The following is a 20,374-nucleotide window of genomic DNA, read 5'->3' as shown; positions in this document are numbered from 1 at the left end:
AGAATCGATCACAAAGACTGTTCTTAGTGGGGGGGTTTGACTGCACCAGCCAGACTATTTAAACTCCAAGTTGGACCAGGAGGTGACGTGTCTTCTAAGAAAACCAGAACAGTCCAGTTGTGATCGATTCAATGCTCTGAGAATGAAATGGGGGAGAATATTCACAACCAACCACTTTACAAGGTACTGTTTTTATCCTGTAGATATTTAATTACTATTCCAGGGCACCATGGCCTTTGTAACATGCCGCACGCCCAGTGGGCACTCACACACCTCTAAGGGTGCTTGCACCCGGCTGGGGAATCCTTGCTTTAAGGATATTTATGATGGGATGATTCAAAATGGATTCTCCTATCTGAGCAGAGAGGATTGGAGGATATCCTTTGAGGGCAAAAACAGCATCCGCAACTCGCAGGTTCCAATGGGAGTGTCGATGATGGAGGCAACCACGGGGACCGCTGTTCCAACACCCCAACCACTCGCTGACAGGAAAAGACAGTATTTCACCAGAATCATTTCCTGTCAGAGGGGGACGACTCTCATCATGAGATCAGTGATTACACAGGCTGGCAGCGGCACCCCTTCTTTGCAGTGGATGACTAACATGGCCCCCTTCCAAACAGCTGGGCGAGCCCTCCTTTAGCGTCTGGCGGCATGCAGAGATCCCTTCCACCCCCACCACTCCTTAGTAAAGATACTCTGGCACAGAATTTTGAGAGATTTGTGGAATTGTATGATGTTCACGATAATGTAATCCCAGCACTAGTAAGGAAACACGATTAAGAGCGTACTTGACAACCAACGTTGATTTTCTTGGGAGACTCCCATACTTCAACTGCCAAATCACTCATGTTCTACAGGTCCGCTGTGTTTTTAATCATTCGTCTAATATGATTTTTTGGGGGGGAAACTCATCTTTGAAGATATAGTTTGGTTGTGCTCCAAGTCCACAGTCAGTTCAGTCTGGTCTTTTTCCAACGAAGAGGATAATTTGGTTTTCTGAGAGTGATTGACATAGCTGATATTTGGAATTTGACTAACTGCTGACCAGTCCAGGCTGGGTTTCGCGATGAGTCATTCGGGAACACCTGCAAAGGTATCAATGGATGGGACACCAATCCAGGACCAGAAAGTAAAAACCCTGAAATAGCGTAGTTTGGCTTTAGCCACAGGTGCTTCTACTCAACAGATGGGGTTGAGCTCGTTTACCTGCCAGTTGAATAGAAGCACCTGTGGCAGGGTTTTCACTTTCTGGACCTGGATTCCCCAAACCTGTTTATGTGAGGACAAGGCTCTTGTCTTCCTCAGATACATTACATCACTGGTAACAGAAAACAGTGGCTATGCTAGCTGACTTCCGGCAAAAGGCGGAGTACATTCTGGAACTAGTTGCCAGTCGTTCGCAAGGAACATGTCAACAAACCATTTAACCATAAACTCAGAGTCACACTTTTGGACAGTTCAGAGTCTTTAACAAACATCAAATGCATGTTTTGGGGCCACGGAATCTGCATACTGGGAGAAAAGATATCTCCTGACTGTGAGGCTGACAGGATAGCCACTATTTACTATTTTGCCAGCCTTTAATTTTCTCCAAGACATTAAATATCCCTGGACACCCTAGATCAGGTCCTCAAAGGCCCCTATCCCGCAAGTATCTGATTCCAGTAATCAGCTCGTTAGCAAGTTCTGCAGAAACCTGATAACAATCCTAATCTTTAGAATTGGGTTTATGGGGTAGGTGCCACGGACTTCCCACTTCCGGGTTTCACACTTCAGCGCAGTTTCCGGCCACTCGCACCCGCACCTCTGCGCCTCCAACCGCGCGCTCCCGCCCAGGGTGTCTCAGCTCTTTGAAATGCTTCAGACAACTGAGACACACTCGCACCCGTCGACAGGAACGCGCAACCGATGGACACAAAGGCAAAAGCGCAAGTACCGGGATGCGGCCCACACGTCGTAAACCGGAACCGGGAACAAAGCTGATGTGTGAAACCCCGGAAGTCGAAGGTCCCGCCTCCTCCGTGGCATATACCCCATTGGTATCTATGGAGAACATCTAAAACACACAGGATAGGGGCACTTGAGGACCGGAGTGACCCCTGCCCTAGATGTTATAACCTGCTAGTTCCTCAAGTCATGGGATCAGTCACCAATGGTGGGCCATTGGAAGTGCAGGTCACGCAGTTGACAATTTTACAGCTAGCATCTTACTGAAGCTGAGTGGTGACCTGTGTCGGATGAAGTCTGACTGCTGCCATAGATTGGGACACAAATGGTTGCAGAGTGGGAGAAATTTCCATTTAAAAAGTTCCCGTGTGCATGAGGACACAGCGCTAGTCTTCCTCATACCACTCACGTCACCCACCGGATGCCGGCCTGCATTGCGCTCACATGCGACTCTTACGAGAGCTTCAATACATGCCTGTGTGAGGTACACACCCGACCGACGTTGTCCAGACGGCAACGTGCGTGTTTGTTCAACCGCATGAAAGAGCACTCTATCCACATCTCCCCTGGGACCAACAACAAAAAGCTCCTCTGTACTCTGTCAGCTTAAGGTCATACATGACCATTTTAGAAGGGGAAAATACCCTGAACCATCACTACCGCTACTTACCTTGCCCTTTTGTAGCCTTCCCTCCCAGCCTCCTTAAATCTGCTTTTGACAGATCATGAAGAAAAGAACACTCTTTGACAGCCACTATGCAATTGAAACGAAAAACCATAATTACCTCACTGTTGACTCCCATTAACTTTATGAGCTCTCCATTAAGGCAACAACTTATGTGGGCTTATTTTGTACTGAAAGCAAAAAAGTAGAGCTAAATAACTGTGGCAAGGCGACTTTGTAGCATCCCTGTGGAGCAATCACATATGAGTGCCTTTGAAAGATCATAGGGTTCTTGCTTTGACAGAGAGGAATTAAGAGCAAAAACAGGAAACTGATTTTGAAGGTAGGCCTACTTCTGCCCTGTCAGTGGTTGGAATTAACAATGTACAAAGAACTTCTGGTTGTTCTGAAGTAGATTTTTTGAGTATCCACCATGCTGCAAAATATCCCAAACTTTTAAAATCTTAAAATGTATCATTGAGTTTAATGATGCAACATGATGTGAGTGCATCAGTGAGTGCTTTAGCGAAACCTAATTTTTCATTGTCCTCTGTCATCCATTTGGGAATCACAGTTGGGTAGTAATGTACATTGAGTTCTTTAAGACCAAAATATTTTTTATTTAATTTTTTATGGCCGGTTATCAATGGAAACCATGGATTTCGTGTGCTCAATGTTGGCAATACATTAGCTTGTGTTTCTAAATGATCCTATGTGGACATTACAGCACTCTTTAGCTAAATACTATCACTGTCATGTAAATAAAGCATTATCATACTATTGTGCTGTGGAAAAAAAAGGCTGATTGGCATATTGAAACCACTACTTGTTTTTCAAGAGGACACACAGCTACGCTACATACTAGCATTAGAGATAAACGTGCATGGTAGCGATAGCTTACTATGTTAGCTCTGGATACTGCACTTTCATGCTCCAAACTCTAGTTTACTTCAGTGGCCTGTTTTTTTACTATCCTCAGCGTGTTGTTGCCTAAAACTTATCTCCTTCCCTAAAAGGTAAATCCAGAAGACCCTTGTCATCCATTGCTCCTCATGCACAAGTCTTGTATTGATTTTCTTGCTAGCAGATGAACTGCTAACTAACAAACTAACTTATAAGGATAGCCTACAAACTGTTAGCATATTAGCAAAATAGCATACCAACTTTTAGCAAGTTATTATTTTTTTTAAATTCTAACTAGAAATAGTTCTTAAAAACCCAGAGCTTATATACGGCTCTGTAAAAACCTATTTTAGTGCTTTGTACTTAAGATGCTATCTTGCTCAGTTACCATATCAGGTGTTAGCATGTTTTCATAAAAAAAAAAAAAAACACACCATGGATTTACAGAATTAAATACCCCGTGAAGTGAATTCAGAATTTTTTGCTGAAATACATTATACATGTTTGAAGATAATTGCTGAAAACATATGGGAACTTCTATGAAGTACTCAGTTCCTGATTTTTTTTTTTTTTTTTTTGCCCAGTGATTTGCAAGGGAATCCCACACTGTACACAAACTTGAATGCCATCTTCACATCCGTGATTAGGTTAGCAGGTGCAGTTGCGAATTTCTAGGCTAAGTGTGTTAGCTCGCTAGCCGCTAGCTGGTGGCTAGCAAAGCTCCGCGACGACAGGCCCGATATTTTCATGGCTCAATCACATGGCCGTGTGTATGGGGAGTAAAGTAGCAAGATTAATCAATATTTCACAACAGGCGGCGTGGTTTCACATTCAGCGGCACGTTTGAGAGCGGAGAAATAACGAGATTTTTTTTTGTAGCCTCATTTTTTTTAATCATCATGGTGGCACTGGTTACCAACACTCCGTTGTGTCAAATTTAGAAGTTCCACTTTACAGGGAGTTTAACATTAAATGAGGATTTTGTTATAACAAGAATGCACCTTGTGCGTTGAAGTCACCCACTCAATGGACAACCATTAAAGAAATGCACTTGCGCATTCTTGATTTGTATTAATCTGCGACTATTTTCTCCCACTGACAAGCTGTCCTGTTTACCTGAAGCTGTCATCAATTTGGCTCTGGAGGTTTCAGTGTGTGTGTGTGTGTGTGTGTGTGTGTGTGGCAATTAAAGCGCTGCTTGGCTCCTGTGGGAATACCCGCTGCAGTAAAATGTCATCGCCGTGTTGTTTAATTATTTCACTAGACTGAGAGAGGAGACTCCCACATAATCAATGCACAGTACAGTATATATATATATATATATATATATATTTTTTTTTTTTAGCCTTTGATGGGTGTATGAGTAGTAGTAATAGTGTAGTAATGTGCATGAGTGGACACTTCATTAAATACACCTGCACAGTCCAATGCAATTAGAATTATAATAATAATAAAATTAGGAAAAAAACTAAAATGAATAAATAATCTACAAACAAGGTTGGGCTGCATCAGAATGCAAATAGTAGAGGAAAACAAACGGGAAAAGTAAAGCAATCACATGCAATGAGACATTTGCTGGTGAAGGATAAAAATAACTGTATTCATCAAGCTTTTTTATTATTATTTTATTTCATACTAAATCCCTTAGCGCCTCCCTGTGGTGAAACAGGCACATAGCAAGAGGCAGGTCCACTGTTCTACTGTCTGTGACTTTAAAATACATCACAAACTATAATAAATAATAATTAAAAAAAAAAATCCCACGATTTTCGTAATGAACTACATCAAATGCTTACTTAAGATATGTACTTAATAGGATTAATTGAAAACACCACCTGCAATAATGCATATTTTCTTCCCACTGTTCACAGTTCAAAGGGCCACACCAAAAAGACCACAACCCCTGAAAATTACTACCAAAAAACCCATAAAAATAAAACTGACTCGAGATATATATATTTTTTAAACACAACATATACAATAAATAAACATATATATATATATATATATATATATATATATATATATATATATATATATATATATATATATATATATATATATATATATATATTACGTGTTTATTCTCGTGTTCTTCTCAGTGTTACTTAATTCTCTTGATTATTGACTGTTTTAATTTTATATGACTACTTTTCTTAATATTATATGTAAAAATGTGACTTTTGACTGGGAAAATCATGTCAATTCATTTAAAAATACAACTTTATCATTTTTTTTCTTGAACATTTTTGTCATTACTTTAAGTTAAAAAAAATCTGAATATTTTACTTCCGTTTTGTCATTTTTATCATTAAAAAAAAACTATCACAATATTACAACTTAATTTGTATATTTTGAACTGACTCTCAGTTTGACTTGCATTATCTTTAATATTAATATTTTTTCTTTTAAACATGTGACTTTTCCTCTACTATTAGTATTACAAATATTCTCATCTATCAATTACAACATTAGATTTGCAGTAGTTTGACTTTATGACCTCATGCTTATAATTTTGTGACATTATTATTGAGCTATTGTGATTATTTTCAGTGTAGACCTATATATTTCCTTTGAACTATTAATTAATTTCACAGCATAAAAAAGTGGCAAACTGCATAGAAATCACATGATATCATCCTGAGATAACAGCAAAAAAATCTTGCAGCCGTTTTCTCACCATATATAGTGCAAAATACTACTAAATCGTAACTTTTCTTTGGTTTATGTCATATCTACAAGTTCACAGCCAGTCATACACATAAATCAATAGTAAAATTATCAATATAATAATGCATTTTTTTCTTTTTTTTGGGGTATGTTATTTGTGATTACAGTGAACCTTATAAAAGATGACAAATGTTTTTATTCCAAATGATGAAATAGCTTGAAAACACGCTAAATCGTTCATTTCAAATTCAAGCTAGCTAATGGACGAGGCTACTGTTCAAACTTTGGCCCCCGACGGTCGCATCGCCGCTGCGTCATCTGCATCTTACATCTGGTTGTCGTACTGCGGGGCCGAGTACTGATCCTGCATGGCGCCGCTGGCCGCCCCGATGGCGGCCTGCTGGGCGGCCTGCTGGACGTGAGGGTTCTTCCAGGCACCCGTGGTCCACTCTTCCTGCGCTTTGGTCATGCTGCCACCACTCCCGCGGTAGAAGTTGTGAATCTGTGGAGAAGTGGCTCATGGGCATGAGAGAGAACCGCTGATCCAAAACCAAGTCATGTCAAAACAGTTAAGTGATTCTTGGAGTATTTTGTCAAAAGCATGAATGAAGCAGGACTGCGAGCTATGCTATAAATAACACATTGTTGAGCAACTGCTGGTCCGTGGGCTCTTAGGCTACATTGGACCAGTAATTTTATTTTTTTGCAAACCTAAATAATTCTTCTTTTTTTTTTTGCAAACCCAAATAATTCTTTAAAAAAAAAAAATAAAACGCTGTTGCACAATCAATATGCATTTTCCACAATAAATGGAGACAAATCCAAAATATGGGAAAGAAATCTGTAAATATGCAGATCCGTAGGTGCCGGTGCAGGGATCGACTGTAGTTTTAAGATGTAATATCATCATTCACCTCTAGATGGCAGACGTGTCTTAGTTGCGCCAGAGCCGTATATAGAGAGTTTGGCCAACTCGGTTTCGGCAGGGTAACAAGATGGCGTCCATATGTCATGTGACCAGCAGTTGACCAATCACAGCGTGATCTATCAGAGCACGATTGGCCAAACTCACTCTATTTAAAACTCTGAGTTGCGCTTACACTAGGTTTTATACTGCCCTATACTGTACAACAATGTCAGGCCTAAACATTTTTGGCGGATTTAGAATGATATGCAAGACAAACATAGTACCTCAATAATATTGAAATTTTAAGTGAGTTGATTTTTGTGAAAAATTTACCAAATTTACCAAATGAGCACGTACACACTCATTTTTAGTCTTTATTTAAAATAGAATTTTTGTCATACGTCAGGTTAGTATGCACATAGAAAACTTGCACATTTTTCTCAGAATATTACACCCCCTCTGAAAAAAAAAAATACGTGGCTCTAATACGCCGTCTTACTAACCTGATTTTTATAGTCACAAATTTTCCTCTTACAAAGTGGAAAATTTGCAAGGAAAAAAAAACTCGCAAATTTGCCACTTTATAAAGATTTATATATATATATTTAAATAAAAATATAGATAAATAACTAAATGTAAAAAACTCAGAAACTTACAACAAATACACGTAGCTTAGCTATAGTCTAATATGGGGATTCGTTGGTGTTAACGGGACACTGTTTATAAAATGAAAAGGCAGGATGGAGATGCATTCATTCTTAATTTAAACTATACTCGTCATACACGGCAGCGACAACACTTCCTGATCAGCTGACTAAACACTAACCAATCAGACGCTAGCATACTTTAGGTAAATGCAAATGAATGACGGAGAGCAGCAGATTCGACACATCAACTTAGCTACTTGTACAAAAAAAACACCAAAATGTATGAATATGTAAGTAATAATTCTGGAAACATAACTGTACAAGTAAATACTGTATACCTTTCAACAAATTAACTTAAATGCTTGATCCTCTGTGCTACTTTATAAATGTACGAGTTTGTTTCTCGGAATATTGCCCCCACGCTATAAAAAAAAAATATATATATATTTATATGTAGCCCTATTACGCTGTCGTAGGTTAGGAAATACATGGTCCTTATTTAGCGCTGATAAATAATTGTCGCACCCTTCAGCATTTCAGTTGCTCATAACACAAAAATGTCAAAATGCATCTAAAAAAAAAAAAGCTTGAAAAAACGTTGCGCGTTACTACCTTAGTCAGGGAGATGAAGGACAGCGAGGCGACAGCGGTGAACATGACGGTAGGCACCAACATAACCAGAGCTATGAATATATTGTAACTGAAGAAGGAGATTGTGGCCAACCAGCCGCTAAAAGGGAGACAAAAAAGATGTGTCACTCATAAAAATGACTCATGGTTCGCTATAAGACAATATTATCACCGCCAGCACCCACTTGGCCATCTGGATATTAAATGCCGATCATTTAGCGGCCTTAAAAGTAGCAGCGGATGAAAAACTTTGCAGCACTTCGTGCATACAGGTGTGCATCCAAAGCGCCCGTGGTGACATTTCGAAAGTTTATGAAGGCTGTCGTGGTCACGAGATTCATTTGCGGGCGTCGGGCCGAGTCAAGCGCTCGTTAACAGCCTCTAAAAATCTAATAACAGCCGTCATAAAGCGTCTAGCAGGCTAATTCCTAATGGTCCATCACTGTCATGTTAATGGCGGCGACAGGCTTTGTGGAAAATGCCTGTTTCATACACGAAAGAAGATTATAGGGTCTGCTATATACATTTTCAGATGACGTTTGCGGCACGCAATCGCATTAAGCCCTTTGGCCGCAATGAATAAAGTTTAGATTTGTCATTTAAGAATTAGTATTTGTCTATTTTTTCTACCTTCATTTATTGCAGTACAGTTTTTTTTTTTACTTTGTACTCTCTGAGCTCTCTTGGGTTTATTTATTATTTATTTATCGGGCATTTATTATTATTTTATTGAAATTATCGCAGTCTTTTTCTTCCGGTGATTTGGTCTTTAGTTTTTTGTTTATCATCTCAATTATCATTTGTTTATTTAAATTGTAATTTTAAAATATTCATATTATTAATATAATTTTTGCTTATTTTTGTTCATATTTTTCCTGTATCTTTACATTTTTATTATTGTAATTTTTTATGTATCATAAAATATGTTTTATTTCATTATATATGAACAATCAATTGAATTTTTATTATTGTTCTTTAATCAAACACATTTTACCATTATACAGTGTAATGGTAATAGAAGTTGTTAAAGCGGTAATATAAGTAGTAGTAGTAGTAGTTGTTGTTGGTTATGACTGATTATTAAATGTGAACTTTATTATAAAAAATATTTATTAATAATTTAAGTCAAAGTAAAAAAAAAAAAGAAGTATTAAATAAACTGTTGTCAAATACATTATAATTTTAAAAAGTTTTTTTTTATTCACCAAATATTTACTTTTATATTTTTCAGGCGTTAATTTAATTTAAAACCAGGTTCCTTTTTTCCCGTCTCTTACCACACTCCCCATCCCGGGATGCCGATGCTTTGAATGATGCTGATGCCCACTTGAGCCATGAACACGAAGAAGAACAGCATGTAATTGAACGAGCTGTCACTCCTGAGGGGGAAATATGATTGAGAGGTTTATTGTTGCAAGTGCATTTGTGTAATATGTACATTTTCGCCTGATGGCATTCATGTCTGACTTGCTGTGATATGTTTCTGAAATTTGAAATTTATACACGAATGTCCCCTACTGGACTACAGCGGGCTTAACACCCCACTGCAGATACACTTTAAGACCAGTATTGAAAATCTTATGAGTAGGAATTGGATATACTGGATATCCAATCACTTGCACTAATGCACTAGTAGAACAACAAAAGTGTACTAGTAGAATAATAAAGTATTTTTAGGAACATTCTTCCTCTATACTACCTTCAACTAGTGCATGACGTTTCTCACTGTAGTAGGACACTTTGACCTACAACTTCTAGTAGGCATTTTGGCTTTAAGGTCAAAGCGGCCAGAGATGTGCGGTCAGGGTAGGCATGCGAGGCAGTGCCGCCCTCTGACCTTATATATTATTACATACATATGTTTCAATTCAGATGATGTGGTCCTAATTTGCAGCGGTCTACAGAAGAGTGCATCTCTACCTGAAAGCCTTGTAAATTGGCCGGAACCAGCACACATATGAGCAGGGCGTGAACATGAGCAGCCATATGATTGACAGGCCGAAGTTGGTCACGCCGCCTCCTCCGAACATCCATGCGAAGCAGCCCACGAGATTGACAGCCAGGGTGGCGCTGTTGACTAAAAAAAAAATTTGAAAAGGAATTAAAAAGGAAGTCAACCTTAAACATTTCTCGACAATATAATACGTTATATGTGACCTCGCTAGTCGAAACATGACATTCTGATTAATATTGCGTTTTTGGGATATGAGTTATGAATTCAAATGCAGCAATTTTGCCACTTGCTGTCAACTAAAGATGACAAATGTTGCTAAGGGCTAAGGCAACAACCAATCACAGCTCACCTGTTTTCTAAAGCTGTGCCTTGGATTGGTTGTTACCTGAGATCAACCTGAGATGCTTCATCTATCCTTCCTTCCTTTCTTTAGTCTTTCCTTTGGTCTATTGAGGTCTCCCTGATTTGTTGGAATTTAGATTTTTCATGGGTTGGTGAAAGATTCTGGTTGGTAACCTGGTGTGTAGTAGGTGATGTCTGGTGATGTTCCTTTATTTTCTTTGATCCTTCCTCGGGTCTCCTGACAACCTCACGACTCTAGTTGGATTCGGAATTATTCGGTTCAGGTGAACGGTATGGGATTTTTAATAGGTTTTAGGTGAATTAATGAGCACACACTCACATGCACGCACATATACTCACGCACATACTCGCACACATACAAAAAAAAAAGAAGAAGAAGAAAAAAAAGAATGTCATGTTAAGACTAGTGGGACTGCATAGAACATATTGTCAAAAAAACTTTTTTTTTTAGGTTGACTCCTTTAAAGAAGATAAGACGCAGGACAAGCAGGACAAAACTTTTGACTTCACTGCATACATCATTTCATCGAGAATATTTTTCTTGGCTTTGTTGCAACATTCATCGCAGAATATGGACTGCTGTCATTTCTGCTGTTTTTGTGTGTGGCTAGTGTTCAATCTTTAGAGTCAAACTGTATAAAGCTTACGTAGAGTTGCATCATTTTTTCACCGCAGAACTAACAACGCCTTAGCATAGCTTTAAATGTAACTCAGGCTGTCAGATTGCTGCAGCGTAAAAGCTTTATAGGCAATCTTTTTGCACCGCTTGTTCACGGTGGTGTCATAAAAACGATGAAAGCGAAACCCCCCAAAAAGTTACATAATTCTATTCTTAAATGCCCCCGCCAACCTCCCCAGCTCAAAAAAGGCCATCTGCTCAGCCCGGTGGCTCGTTAACAAATAAATTGAAGCGCATTAAAAAAAAATTTTTTAAAAAAAGCACTGTGTGTGGACAGGCTATTATTTCTGGAGTACACTTGTAAAGCATCTCCCACTTATCACGAGTGGAGAAGGCAGCAAATCGGGATGATTAAATCTCTTAAATGAAGCTCTTGAAACATTTACTCACGCATCCACAGGTGGTACATTTTCTTGCACAAGCTGCGGTGTTGATCGGGGATCTCTTCAAAGTCCTGGTAGAAGCAAGGCTTGAGCGGAATGAAGCCGGGCAGCGGCGGGAAGTTGGGCTCTGCGAAATAGATGTTAAAGACGAGCGCAAGCAATAGGAATGAGAGGAGAAAAAAAAAAAAGGAATGAGAGGAGAAACACGTCTTAAAATAATGGCCCAAGTCTTGTTTTGACATCTCCTCAGGACGCCGGCCACCAAAATCCACTGCATGCTTTAGTGAAACAAATCATTCAATTCTACCCTGAAAATTGTATTATTATGTTTTTTTCTCCATAGGTTTGGCACATTTCTTGAAACTAAAATGACATTTTCAAAACTGCAAGCTCATTTGGCTAAACAGACTTACGTCAGTTCATTAGCAACAGATGGAAATTCACATTATCCCATTGGTTTACTGAGATGTAAGAAACTCTTCTTTTTTTTTTAAATCAAGTTCTACTTTTACCTGACTATTAATTGCTGTCAAGAATTGATCAATTTTTTTATGAAATTCATATATGGGATTTATATATTATATGCTTGACTAATTTTGACAATTGATCAGATGATTTTGCATATTATGACTCACACACTGATATCCTGCTGACGTGTTTTGGAGAGGACAACCATTAGACTGAAAAACAACTAATCCAGTTCGATCTGCAACATTTATTCATTTGGAAAGTGTGCTAAAAGTGGGCACATTGTGTGCTAACTGTAGGGTAAATATCCACAACCATTTGCACAGATCTACTGAGGCAATTGAGACATGTACTAAGACATTGGCAATTTGATGAAAGCAATGAGAAATGCCATTCAGTTGACACCAATTCTAATGCGGTTTTGGGATTTGTCCATGGTATTTTGAAAATGTAATTTCAGTTTCAAGAAATGTGCCAAACCTATGGAGAAAAAAACAGTATTACATATAGTATAATCAGTATTTAGTTCCGTAAAAAAAAAAACTGAATAAAACGACTTTGGGCCATTATTTTAGGAAGGTGACAATAATCAAGTGTTGTCGTAAGGCGGTATTCGTACTGACCAGCCATCGTGATATTCGATGCACCTTCTCTCTTTAGCCTGTCGCAAGGGATAGATACGATATAGCAAGATGCAACATGATTCAATAACAAACAATGCAGTATGATGTGATACCATCCCCTACGATTCGATGCAATGCCATCCAATACTGTACAATGCAATAGAATATGGTCAAATGCAATGATAAAAAATAATAATAATATTGTATTATAGTCACTCTGATTACTCTGATGTCATCCCATATGCATTTCATACAATATAATGCGATAAGACATCATGATATGGTATAACGGGTACAGTACCGTACCATAAGATACGGTTAGGTGTGTATACTGCATAATCATATTGTCATATTGTCATGGAATGGGGATTCGTTTTATACTGAAAGAATTAACTGGTGCTATAATGACTTTTGGGTTTTCAGTAGTTAAACCAGATTGCTGGATATCACCTCTTATGCTGCTTACGGCCTCTAGGGGGCTTTTTTTTGTTGTCAATTTTTGAGGATTGCAATGCGCTGTGATGCACGTTTAGTTCAGGCTTCTGACAATGGTGGGCTAAAGAAACACCTGCCATTAAAATACCTGCTATTAAAATGTTTTGATCATATGCTGAAATGTCCCTGATAATAACTACCATGCATCCTTACTACACTTCAGTGAAACAGGCCTAAAAAAAAAGAGGGCGATGCAAAGTCGATTTATAGACAGAGACATAATCTTCTTACCTTCTCCTCCAGAGAGCAGCTTGGCCGCGCGGCCTCAAACACGTCAAACGTACGAGGGAAGGTCTCGCAGGGTTGCGGGGGTGTGCAAAAAAAAAAAAAAAAAAGCAATTTAGTGTCTAAAAAGGCAAAAGGTCTAGTGGATTATAGTACATACACGGGACAGTATGGCTGGTTAAATCTCATGTAGTCCACGCCTCTGACCAGTCAATCAAGCTTCCTCTCCGAACCAATGGGTGGGATTATTCTAATCCCTGATGACACCGCCTCTCTGTTCATGACTCTGAATTCAAAGGTAAACTGCAAAGAGTCGCATTAAAGCAGCGGATGTTTTGACCGCCAAAAGTAAAATCTTAACAAGATTAAGTATTAAAAATCATGGAAACATTGTATTTGTTTGCAAAAAAATATTTCTTCTTACCAGGCAGTTTTTGTGTAAGAACATTTGCATTTTTGATGTATTTTTAAATCTTAAAATCATAGTTTGGGTTTTTTCAATTTGAGATTTAATTATAAATTGCAGTGATTCTATAGTGTGCAGTATAACTTCATATTTAAGACATTTTTGGTAGTGGAAGGGTGACGGTATGGAGGAAACTATGTTGTCTTGCCAAGAGAAATGTTCTCTTGACATATAAATTTCTTAAAATTAGAAACAAATTACTTATAACTGTTTTTCTTCTTTTTGCTATAAAGTTTTTTTTAAGAGAGGAAACAATACATCCCTGTGTTAAAATGGAACAGACTATAACTCTTTTATCATTTATTATCCACCAAGGATATAGTTTGAAAGCACACTATTACATTTACTAACAGTGAGGGTCAATAAGTGCAAGTTGCTTTCACAATTTTTCATAACTTGTGTATGGCAAGAAATTGTAATGACTCCCTTTTTCCAAATGAGGTCGCTGTTTCACTGTAAATGAACAGCCCATGAGCACGAGGCACAATGCACATTGTAACGTGAGCCAATACAAAATGTTGCTTTTACAAATATAAGTATGATGAATATTGATTAATTTAACTATTGTTGGCTATTGTTTAGGTTCTATTTTCCTATTCTAGTTGCAGCTTGAAAAACAAGAGTAAAAACATTCTGTAATGTGAACTGGACGTCCCTCCAAAATTGCAACAACACTGAAGGAGCGTCAGGAATTTCTGGCAAGCACTGGCTGTTTAGTACAGTGAAACTATCTATCTATCTATCTATCTATCTATCTATCTATCTATCTATCTATCTATCTATCTATCTATCTATCTATCTATCTATCTATCTATCTATCTATCTATCTATCTATCTATCTATCTCTAAATGTAAAGTAGTAAACAACCGCAATGGCAGATGACAGCAGTGGATACCACTGGGCATAATCTTTTACAAATGTCTGTGTTCTCTATCCACATGTGTAATAATACACCTTATTAAATTATTCATAGTCATAAGAATCAAGAACCATTATAACACTAGAGTCACTAGATGGCTAATATAACACTGCATAGGCATGTATAATTTAGGTAAAACCCAAAAAAAAAAAGATGGCTGTGCTCTCACCTTTTCTAAACACAAACACGCTCTTAACATGCGGAGCTTCCCCTCCTATATGAACCCATGTGTCCCGTCATTGTCTCGGTCGCCATGGAGACGCCTTTCCTCTGGACCAGGCGTGCTGTCCGGGGGGGAGGTTGGTCCACTGCAGCGCATCAGTGAAAGAAGATGAAATAATACATTTTCATATTTATTCATAACATTATTGCCATTATTCTATTCTGCTTATCTTCAATTTAGAGTCACAGCTGACTTTAGGAAAGAAATGGGGTACACCCTGGACTGGTCACCGGGCACCTACAATTCTGAATATTTCAAAGACCGTCATAAGCGGGAGATGGAAACCCACAGGGAGATCATGCAAGCTTCACAAAGGAAGGCCAGAGCTTGAATTAAAATTCACCTTTATTAGGGGGTGAAAGAGTTTATTACAGTGCCGTACGTGTACAAATGCATTTAATGATAATATTCAATTAAAAATAATTGTATCCACATTTTAAACAGTATTTTATAAAATCGTGGAAAATCATGTTTTTTTTTGTTTTGTTTTTTTTTTTAAATATTTCTGTCTTATTTGATTAAATATTTGGCATCAATTATTATGTCATTTTATTTAATTATATATAATTATATTTCACACATATCCCCTAATATTTTTCTCTTCCATATGTGTGTAAATGCATTACATCATGTGTGTATACTGATACAATTTTACTGTATTGAGTGCAGCTAGTCAACTTCCGTCAACAGCCGTCATTGGTTGGCACTGCAGCACAAATGGGACCCCAACATTACATAAAGGCTTGATATATTTAAGAGACACATTCTTTGTTTGTCATAGTTGCTTGTTACTGCGATACTATTTCAGCTCATAGTGCCACAGACAAATTTCTTGTGTGTGCTTTTTTTAATATTCCTCGCCATTAAAGATTATTCTGATTTTGATGACCACTTAACTATTTTCTGAGACCAGTGAGTGTATTTGCAGTTTACTATTCCAATGATAATACAGGGGGGGGGGGGGGGGGGAAGCCCAGGTATTATTTCACAGTACCTAAAAAGCATCAGTGGATGTTTTCTGGCTTGCATTCAAGACACTCACCTCGCCGCTTTAAACTGCCAAGAAGAACCACTAAAAAGCTCTCATGTGTTTTGAATAAACTTTACTCTACTAATTGGTCTCTGTGAGATCCGCAGACATCACAATTAAGCCAGCTGGTACGTGCAAATGTGTCATGTCATGGCCGTTCGAAGTCTATGAAGTCCACTGAGGTTCTTTAGTATTTTTGCATTAGCGGTCTGAGTCGCAGCAACAAATTCTATGATATTTGAATGACAGTTGAGTTCGAAGGTGAAATGAGATCATGTTTCTTAACACGTGCCCAAATGGTATTAGAGAAAGTTATTATTCATGTGAAGAATCCTATGTATTTTAAAAGGATCCCTAACTGTCAACGTTTAAGGTAAAAGAAGACCGAGGTCAAATCGACAGTAGGAGGTGTGGGGGTATGTTGAGTGCACGGGTGCCAAACGGTGGTGCGTATGTGAAAGGCACTCTAATTGAGGTTTTTGTCAGAAAGACGTGGCTTAAAATAAGTAGGAAAGGGCTAGAAATATATATATTTTTAGGGTGTGTGTTAGGAAGAAGTGGTGCGCCAACTCTATAAGAAAGTTGTTGAAAAGGGTGAACAAGATGTGGTGCGCCAACCTTGCCCGGATGTTGAAAATAGTGTGTGACTTAAAATGTTTGGAATAGGGTGGGGAAGGTTTTTTTTTTCAGGGGGTTTAGTTTAGAGGGGGTGCGTTAAACTTTTGGGGAAAGCTGATAAAGAAGACCTGCTTGGAGGGTGCGCATGGGGAAGACACTATCGGTTTGCGACATATCGTAGGCGTAAAAATCTGGATTACAGAGGATGATATTGAATAATTTTCAACACAAACTACCATCTCAAACTACATAGTGTGCTGCTATCTAGTGGTCGACAGTGAAATTACACTCAAAATAGATGTGAATGAGCCCAAAATAGAGTTATTACCTTGTGTTGGGGAGAAAGGTGGTGCAGCAACTCTGTATACAGAGTTGTAAATTGAATGGTGTGACTTACTTAAAGGAAAAGTTTACCCCCCCCCCAAAAAAAAATCTTGACAATAATGTGTTCTATGCAGCCCCACTAGTCTAAACATGGTATTCTGGTTAATATTGTGTCAGTGGAATATGAGTTGAGCAGCAAAATCCAGCCGTTTTTATCCATCTCAGGGGGCGGCCATTTTGTCACTTGCTGTCGACCGAAGATAACGTCAATGTTGCTCAGGTCCGAGGTAACAACCAATCACAGCTCAGCTTCAGAAAACAGGTGAGCTGTGATTGGTCGTTGACTGAGCCCTGAGCAACATTGATGTCATCTTCAGTCGACAGCAAGTGACAAAATGGCCGCCCCCTGAGATGGATAAAAATGGCTGGATTTTGCTTCATAACTCTTATTTCACAAATGTAATATTAATCAGAATGCCACGTTTATGATTAGTGGGGTCACATATAACACATTATTGTCAAGAAATATATAAGGTTGACTTCCACTTTAAAATGTTTTGGGAAGTACACTTTGTGTGGGTGTGTTTGGAAATGAGGGGGTGCGCCAACAATCTGGTATGCTTGCACTGCTTTTTATTAGTTATGCCTTACTTCATGCCAGACCAAATTTACTGCTTAACACAATGCAAGCAAAGTCATATTTACTCCCCTTGGAAACAAAAACAAAAAAGAGACATTGGGGAGAATTAGAGCTTGACCACGATCACACCTGACACCGCCATCCTGTAATAACTCACATGTGCTATAATCAGACACCTGGGAAATGCAGGCATCCTATTTCATTTCATCAGAGCATATCAATCTCGCATCAGCATGAGGAGAGGTGTGCGTTATATTACCAAAGGGAGCGCCTCCATTAAAACCTTTAATCATTGTGCCTTTGCTTACAGTTAAAAGACGAGCGCGGGGATTTGCTTTGTACTGCCTTGACGATGCTGCATTAGAGGCTATTTGGTGCACTTGAATTCAGACAGTGAAGCCCTCAGCACTCAGCCGCTGATTGATTGGGATGCACACCACCAGTCAAACTGCCCCTCCTCTTCCTTCTTCTGCCCAATCTTGGAATAAGAAGAAGAAAAATAAGCATATATATCCTTTTTGAGCTGTTTTTTTTATTTATTTCTGCCTCACACTGGTGATTTTTACTGATAAATTGATATATGAATAATGCATTGGAGGCGATCAAAAGGCTTCACGTAGTCATCATCATTGGGTACATGAGGAGCAGGAATTCATGCGGAGTACAAGTGGAGTGTAAGGAGGAAAAGGTGGTGCGCCTTTTCTTTTGGGATTTTGAAGGCAGTGTATGGCATAAAATGTTCCACAAAGGCTGTGGAAAACACCCTTTTTTAGATGGTGTATGTGTGGGGAGATGGGTGCGCCATCTTGGTTGGGATTTGGAAGGTGGTGCATGGCTTTAAACCTAAGGCAAGGCCTCCATTCAGAAGGCATGGCTGGTTAGGGGGTGCGCAAACTCAAGAGAGTGGTTTGCTGAAAACATTTAGGAAATGCATATTTGCTTGCACCAACTCTATTATGATGTTGAATTGGGTGTGCGTATAAGTTTGTAAAGTTTTATACGTGTGCCTGGGGGGGGGGGGGAGTGCGCCAACTTTGACAGAATTATCATCTTAAACCAGGGCATAATGTCAACACTATCTGCATGTTGAAAGGGGATGTGGGTTAAATTCTGAGGAAAATCACCCTTCTATATATCTGTAAGGTGTGTTGGGGAAGAGGTGGCGTACGGTGGCGAAAAGCACCTTTTTCTTAAGATGTGTATATTGACACACATCAACACACACATCTTCAACACTGTTGAAGAAACGGTGCTTCAGCTCCATCAGGAATCAGACAGAATGCATGGCTTAAAATATTTGGGAAATATATTTTTAATTAATTATTATTTTTTTAAGGGTGTTTCTAGGTAAGTGGGGGTGCGTCAACTCTGTTGGAACATTTACGGGGTGCGACATAGGAAAAAGCACCAATTTTTCGGGTGTGTTTGTTGAAGAAGTGGTACATCAACTTCCTTGGGAAGTTGGAGTGGATGCGTGGATTAAAATATTTTTTAGGGTGCGCTAACTCTGTTGGGAAATTGTTGCGACCAAAAATATTTGGAAAACACATGGAAAGCTCAAATTTTTAGGGTGTGTGGAGAAGTGGTGCGTCAACTCCATCGGGAAGTTGATAGGGTGCGTGTCTTAAAATATTAGAGAGAAGCGCATTATTGTGAGGGTGTTTGTTGGTAAGAGACTCTGTTGGGACATTTAAGGGGTGCGATGCACAATGTTTGCAAAAGGAAGGAGAAACGCACCCATTTTTAGGCTGTGTGTGGTGAAGTGCTGTGTCAACTTCATCGGAAGTTGACGGGGTTGTGTGGCTTTAAATATACTGTATAAGAGAAGCACACTATTTTGAGGGTGATTAGTTTTTTTTTTTGAGAGAGAGAGAGAGCTCAGTAGTATTAATTCGATAATCTTACCGATTCGACATGTCATCATCATTGCTCTCTTTTTTTTCCTTTTTCCCTCTTTTTCTTTTTTTTTATGTGAGTGAGTATATGCATGTGCGTGTCTACTCATTGATTCACCTAAAACCCATTAAAAATCCCATACCGTTCACCTAAACCGAATACTTCTGACTCCAGCTAGAGTCGTGAGGATGTCAGGAGACCTGAGGAAGGATCAAAGCAAAGAAAGTGAAATCCAGCACCGAGGGTGATTTGGGTAAACATATGCGCCAAATATTTCAAAAAGTTGAAAAGACTGGTGGGAAAGGCATCAGCAATCTATTTATTTATTTATTTATTTTTGTACGTGGGGGTGCACCAACTCAAGTCAGGAGGTTGAAGGGGTGCTTGCTTGAAAGATTTGGTTAGTTGGGTGTTAGTAATGCTGTTGGGCAATTAACGTTTAAAGTCTGGGGAAATTATTATTATTATTATTATTATTATTATTATTATTATTATTATTATTATTATTATTATTATTATTATTATTATTATTATTAATGTGCGCGGCTTGCTCCGGTGGATCTTCATTCAGCCAGCCAGGCAGTAAGTCAGTGTCTGGCAGCGTGCACACGCCCCCCACTCACGAGCACGCGTGCGTGCGTGCGTGTGCAAGTGTGGAAGTGTGTGCGCGTGTATGTGTGTGGAGCAGCAGGCAAA

The 20,374-nt window shown here is 38.8% G+C and overlaps 1 protein-coding gene across 1 annotated transcript; it reads right to left on the bottom strand.

Moving 5' to 3' along the window:
• Positions 1-5,113: 5,113 nt before the first annotated feature.
• LOC144049926 (secretory carrier-associated membrane protein 5-like) lies at positions 5,114-13,797 on the bottom strand. The gene is made up of 7 exons (XM_077562663.1): positions 13,568-13,797; positions 12,842-12,879; positions 11,758-11,877; positions 10,292-10,448; positions 9,649-9,750; positions 8,354-8,471; positions 5,114-6,689 (listed from the first exon to the last, which is right to left on the bottom strand). Exons 2-7 carry the CDS (start codon positions 12,846-12,848, stop codon positions 6,513-6,515), a joined length of 681 nt encoding a protein of 226 aa, XP_077418789.1. The 5' UTR covers positions 12,849-12,879; positions 13,568-13,797; the 3' UTR covers positions 5,114-6,512.
• Positions 13,798-20,374: the final 6,577 nt, after the last annotated feature.

This window comes from Vanacampus margaritifer, chromosome 4 (assembly GCF_051991255.1).
Source record: "Vanacampus margaritifer isolate UIUO_Vmar chromosome 4, RoL_Vmar_1.0, whole genome shotgun sequence".
In the NCBI taxonomy this organism is placed as follows: Eukaryota; Metazoa; Chordata; class Actinopteri; order Syngnathiformes; family Syngnathidae; genus Vanacampus; species Vanacampus margaritifer.
The sequence above is the reverse complement of the archived record's forward strand: the minus strand, read 5'-3'. Positions and strand labels throughout refer to the sequence as shown.